At 41.3% G+C, this 6734-nt stretch overlaps 1 protein-coding gene across 1 annotated transcript; it reads right to left on the minus strand.

Annotated features, from left to right (window-relative positions):
- Positions 1-1497: 1497 nt before the first annotated feature.
- On the minus strand, positions 1498-2049 carry LOC107481481 (uncharacterized). Its single transcript, XM_016101766.1, has one exon. It carries the CDS (start codon positions 2047-2049, stop codon positions 1498-1500), a length of 552 nt encoding a protein of 183 aa, XP_015957252.1.
- Between the last annotated feature and the right edge of the window lie 4685 nt (positions 2050-6734).

The raw sequence follows: 6734 nt of genomic DNA on the forward strand, positions 1-6734 counted from the left end.
TGAATACATGTAATTGAACTTTTGAACCCTCACCGGATGTGTATCCGCTCTATTCACTCAAGTGTTTAAGGGTTAATTCACTCAATTCTCTTCTATTCAAACTTTTCCAAAATTTGATTTCCTTCTAACAATCAACACTTATTCCATGCATGCATACATTCATCATGAGGTCTTTCATTTAGGTTGTAATGGGGCTAGGGTCTAGGTAGGATCATTTATGGTTAAGTGGACTAAGATTTGAACCTTTGATTAGCATAGACTTCCCCACCTAACTATATAATAACCTATACAAATTCAAACTACTCTAACTACCCATTCTTCACTATTTCTTACATACTCATGCATTCTATTCCTTAATTCATAACACCTATGCATTGATTCCTTTTTATTGACTTCACTTTGGGGCATTTTGTCCCCTTTATTGCTCTTCTTTTTTTTCTTTCTTTTTTCTATTTACATTTTTTTTCTTTTCTTTTCTTTTTTTTTTCACTTTTATTTCTTTTTCTTTTCATTTTTTTTTCAAACTATACACAAGGACATCAATGCATAAGGTCTATACATTTAATCAACACATGAATATGTTCCCAATTCTAAAATATGAAAGTGTACTACCCCTTTTATCCCATCCAATGTTCCCAAGCCTCACAAACTTTGAATAATAAACACTCTCACTAGCCTAGGCTAATCAAAGATCCAAATAAGGACTTTCATTGGTTTTTCGCCTTGGGCTTGTAATGTGTTAAAATGAGAATAAGTTGGTTAATCATAGGCTCAAAATTGGCTAACAATGGAGAGTAAAAGGTAAGCTATTTGGGTGAGTGGGCTAATGAAATAATGGCCTCAATCATACAAATGCATGAATATAAGAAATAAATGGACATATAAAATCAAGCAAATCAAGGATCACAATCATAGATAGAGAACAATTTCACACAAGAATGGAAAATAAGTGGTTATAAAATGTAACCACATCAATAGGCTCAAGTCTCACAAGCTTGTGTTCTTAGTTCAATACATGCTTCACAAAGTATGAATTCAAGCAAGTTTCACCAAAAATTTTCTTTCAATCAATTGGGTTGGTGCCCTATAATTAAATTTCTTGAAAAAAATCTCAATATTTGACTAAACATTGTTGTGATTGAGAAATTCAAAAATTTCCTTAGTTTACCCTTTCCTTTTCACTTAAAACCAATTTCTTATGCAAAAAGGGTGACTAAGTTTCACTTAAAACATGATTTCTAATCACAACCACAAACAAAAAAGAAAAATATACGAAAGAAGATATGCAAAAATGCATAAAGACAAATCCAACTAAAAGTATGGAATCTAAAAATATCCAAAAGCATCAAAATATCTAAAATCCAAAATAAGCAATAAAAGTATCCAAAGTAAACTAAAAATGCATCAAAATATATACAAAAGATATGCAAAATAGGATAACTAGGAAAGTGCTACCGGTGACCTCCCCACACTTAAGATCAAGCATCGTCCTCGATGCTAAACTGGAGGATCAGTGGAAGGTACAACGGTAGGTGCTGAATCTGTCTGAGGCTGTGGAACTGGCTCCGCATGAGTCTGTGGTGTCTCTGTGGTGTCTGGGGCAGCTGGAGGTGCATCCTGCTGAGTCGGCACCTCCGCATCCTCCTCCTGATGATCCTGCTCATCGGAGGCCGGAGAGTCGGGAAGCGGAGGTAACTCAGCACCCAGAGAAATGAGCGCCTGGTCCATTCGATCCAGTCGGCGTCTGACATGGCGCCTCTTATGCTCTAAAAACCGAAATAGACGCTGGACCAGTAGATAAGTAGGCTCAGGTGCTGCAGGAGGAACTGTAGATGAAGATGGAGCTGCTGCTGTGGAAGAGGATGGGGCTGCTGTAGGGGCTGATGGTGAAGGTGTCCCCACTACTGCTCTGGCCCTAGAATGGCGTCTGGCAGGGGACTTCTCGTGCACCCAACCACCCCAAGAAATAGTAACCTCCCTGTTATCTGCATCAGGGGGTGGTGGTGTCACATCATCATCTAGCCATGGGACCTCAGCTAGGGCTGCCATACTCGTGACCAAAGTAGGAAATGGAAGTAGGCCACGAATATGCGCCTGCCACATACACTGTCGAATAAGTCAAGGAAAAGAGACATCCTGAAAAAATGTGATAGAATATAAGCAATAAAACACTTAGCATGTAACAAAGAAGGCATGTTTAGGATATCAATTGGCTAATAAACAATCATGATGTGAAATGAATATGCAAAGAGTTGGTAACAAGTAAGCATAAGTGAACAAATAAACAAGAATGCAATGTTCACTAAGGTCAACAACTCATATTCAATAAGCAATAATATCATCATAATTTTGAAAGAATGGTTAAAGAGGGTTAAATGTGAGTGAAGGTTAATTGGTTAAAGAAATTAGTGATTTAGAAAAGTGGATTAGTGGTATGATGATATTTTTGCTCGAAGAAAAGAGAAGTTGCGGTTCATGTTCACAATGATTGATGCAAATCCGGGAAGTTTAAAAGGGAGCGGAAATTGGCCCAAAATTGAAATAAAGACCAAAATGAAACTAATTTTCTTGAAAATTGGGCAGCATTCCGGCTTAAAATTGGACATTCCCGGATAGCAAAATAGCACAAACAGCAAGAAGGCAACATCAAATAAACACAGCAGCAGTGAAATAGTATGCAGGCAACACAATTTGCACAAAATAGCAACTCAAAATCAATATACAGTACCCAAGGAAACAAGCAGCAAATATGCACATACGGAGCACTTATCAGGCCTAGAATCCTCTATCCAGTCCTAGCTACCTAACAGCAGATATTTCTAACTAATCCTAACATACAAAGTTTCAATTCGAACTAACTACAAACAACTAACAGTAAGTAACAGAAACGAAAAATTAAAAAAAAAACAAGTAGAGTTGGAGCAAGAACCTGGGGGCAGAGGAACTAAGAATGGAAAGGAAATTGGGAGAGGGGCAGCAGAATCAGAAGTTGCGCCGCCGTGAACGGTGGCGGTTATGGCAGAAGAGCGGCGGCAGTGATTGCAACGGGAGAACGAGAGACTGAGTGAAGGAGGTTGACAGGAAAATGTGAAAGAAGGGAAGAGAGGGAGGTGCCGCCGAGTGCTTTGTCGCCGGCAGTGATGATGGAATGGCGGCGGAGAAGGTGGCTGTGGCGGTTGAGCGTTTGACCGAAGGGAGGAGGAGAGAGTGAGTGGGGGAGAGAGGGAGGACGAGAACGAGTGGGGTGATGGTGAGAGAAGGGGCGGCCGTGTGGTGGTAGCCAGCGCTGCTGCCGCGGCGGTTATGGAGAAGAGGAAGAAGAATGGAGGTTGGGAGGGAGACAAAAAAAGGTGCGCGACTGCGCAGTGCGCTTCGCGCATTAGGGTTATCCCATTTTTGAATCGACGCGGGCGCGCACCATGCGCGTCCGCGTACATTGATGAAAATTTGGGACCCACGCGTGAGCGTACAGTGCGCTCAGGTGTGGATTGGCAGATTATTCAAGGGCGCGTGCGCGTACAACGCGCGCACGCGTACCTGTGGTTGGGCCTGAGGCTTAGAGTGGGCTTGAGGCACGCCCAACTCTCGGGTCAGAAGCCTAGAGTGGCGGCAGCATGTAAGGGACACGTGCGTGGCAAGCGCGAGTCCGCGTATATTGGTAATTCGTGATAAAGCGCGTTAGCGCAATGCGTGCGCTCGCGTCTGTTCCTTCCTGGCCACATGGACGCGCACGCGGCAAGTGCGCGTCCGCGCAGATCGAATAGGGCCAGGGGCTTAAAGCTGGCCCAGATCCGGCTCAACTCTCTGGGGCTTGGCTCAAAAAATTTGCAGCAGCTAATCGACGCGGGCGCGGTAAGTGCGCGTCCGCGTACATGTCCTTGTTCTCATGATAGGCGCGCATGCACGTAGTGCGCGTCCGCATGGGTAAGGTTGGGCTCATGGCATAGTGTTTGCCCAAGAGAGGCCCAACTCTCGGGTATGTGGGTGATGATGCATCCGCACAGGGACGCGTGCGCGTACATGGTGCGCGCGCGTCCACCCCTTTTTTTTTTTTCAGAAAAAATTATGTTGGGTGCTCCCCATACTGTTCACAACTCTTTATTCAATCAACCATCATACAATTCACAAAAATGCAATTTGATATTATTCATCTACTACTAAACACAACATACATGTGACTAGGCTAACAATTAAGTTGTACAAACAAATTTATGTGAAACATCTACCTACAATGGTAACTCAAATCACTTATTAAGCAAATTTATAAGAGAGTGGAAAGAGTTTACCATGGTGGGGTGCCTCCCACCTAGCACTTTTAGTTTAAGTCCTTAAGTTGGACATTTTGAGGTGCTTATTGTCATGGCGGTTTATGTTTGTACTCATCCTTGAATCTCCAAGGATCCATGCTCCTCAAGTGGTTGACAGAATTTTCAACCATTTTTATTACGCTTGGGCAGAGTTCCACCCAAGATATGAGTTCCCATAGTTGGTCTTCACATAGCAAACCGGGATCCCATATCTTATCTTCGCACCCGTCTTCAATTTGATCTTCATACTCTTTCTTTCCGGGTGGTTGACATATAGAATTCTCTTTAGCATACCAAGCCTTCCTTCGATACCCTTGTACAGTGGCATTCTTCCAATCATCGTCCCTATACCTTGAAGCTTTTACCTTGATGAGCCTAATTCCTAACTTGCAACCACTACACAATTCTCTTATGCTTTTAATTCCACAAAGAGCTTTAAGTTGACCATCATTTTCAATCAAGCCATATTCAAGTGAGAAAGGAAAGCTTAGGGATACGAGTTTTACCCACTTGAATGTTGTGATGGATGGTGACTTGGGAAGGGAGACTTCCCCACACTTAGACAATGCAAGGTCTACTTCCTTGTGCTCTTCTTTGTGTATTTCCACCTCTTTGCGAGCTTCTTCAATTTCAACCTTTTCCCCTTTTTCTCTTGGCTTGGTGTTGTCTTCAAGAATTTCATCTTGCCCAATAGGAGGTGATTCAATTTTGGATAGGAATTCATTGATGAATGAATCCATCTCTTGATCAACCTCTTCATATTCTTCAATTTCAATATACACCATGCTAATGTTCTCTCCTTGGTAGATCTCTTTCTCATTGCTCACCAATGGTATGGGAGGTTGTGTACACTCTTTTGTAACTTCAACTTCATGTCCAATGGGAGAGGATTCCATTGTAGAGAGAAATTCATCCATGATTGAATCCATCTTTTGATAAGCCTCTTCCAAGTCTCCAACGATGACATGCCTTGGAGGTTGCGCACCCTCCTCAACATCAATTTCAAACTTCTTGGAAGAGTTTTCCTTGATACTACATTCCCATGGACTTTCGACATCTCCTAGATCTTCAACCACTTCTCCCTTTTCTTTAATGATCATAGGCTCCTCCAATTGTTCTAACACAAAATTTGACTCCTCCTTCTCCACCGGATTTTCCAATTTCTTCTTCATGCTTTGCTCTTCTTCTAACCTTTCACATGTGGTCACGGAAGTACCTTGAGTATTCAAGCATTGGCGGGCCAAAGTGTGCACCACCTTGGTCAAATTGGTCACAAACTCAAGTGTATCCTTCTTCATGGCTTCTTGTCCTTGAAGTAACAAAGTGAGAGAATCGTCCATTGGGGTTTGGGGTGAATAGGGAGGTTCATTATTTTGGAGAGAGGGTTCATGGTAGAAAGGTGGTTCTTCTTGGTAAAATTGTGGAGATGGTGTATATTGAGGTGATTCTTGGGAGTAATCTTGATAGGGTTGTGGTGGTTCTAAGGGTCCTTGCTCAAAATGGTCATAAAAATATGGTATGGATGATTGGTCATATGGTGGATACGGATCATAGGAAGGTGCTTGATGTGGCGAGGCTTGTGAGTATGGTTGAGATTTATGTTGAGGATATGGTTCATAGGCGTATGGTGGTAGTTCTTGAAAGTCACAAGGTGATTCACCATAGCCATTGGGTTGACATGCATCATAGAATGGCTCTTCTTCATAGTGCATTGGTGGAGGTTGTTGCCATGAAGATTGATCATATGCATATGGCTCCTCCCACCTTTGATTGTTCCATCCTTGATACACATCCTCATTGAAGCTTTCATTACCTACAACATAATTAGAACCAAACTCATAGCCAAAGTGAGAATTCATGATGGAAAGAGAAAATAAAATTCTACACTAGCAAATGAAGCAAAAAGCAAGATATTTACACTATTCACATATGTACAACAACCAATAACATAACACCGGCAACGGCGCCATTTTGATGATTAGATTTTTGACGGTTTAGAATTTTCCAAATAAAATCTCGTTGTAAAGTATAGTTTCTAAACCAAACAATAATCCTTTCATACAAAAAGTTGTTTGTCACTAGTATAAACCCCTAAAATTTATAAACCGAAGTATTTAAACCTCGGGTCGTTCTCCCTAGGAATTACAATAAAGTGTCTTGTTATTGGTTGAGTTATTTTTTGGGGTTTTGATAAGAGGCATGAAAGTAAATGGCAATGAAAATAAACTAACAACTATAAAAGGCTCTTGGCAAGATATGAGAATTAGAAGTCCTATCCTAGTTATCCTTCTCCCATTTTGATGATTAGATTTTTGACGGTTTAGAATTTTCCAAATAAAATCTCGTTGTAAAGTATAGTTTCTAAACCAAACAATAATCCTTTCATACAAAAAGTTGTTTGTCACTAGTACAAACCCCTAAAATTTA

This window comes from Arachis duranensis, chromosome 1, assembly GCF_000817695.3.
Source record: "Arachis duranensis cultivar V14167 chromosome 1, aradu.V14167.gnm2.J7QH, whole genome shotgun sequence".
NCBI classification, from domain to species: Eukaryota; Viridiplantae; Streptophyta; class Magnoliopsida; order Fabales; family Fabaceae; genus Arachis; species Arachis duranensis.

Excerpts from the sequence above, each read along its gene's own strand:
- LOC107481481 (XM_016101766.1), bottom strand. The coding sequence starts at position 2,049 with ATGGCAGCCCTAGCTGAGGTCCCATGGCTAGATGATGATGTGACACCA.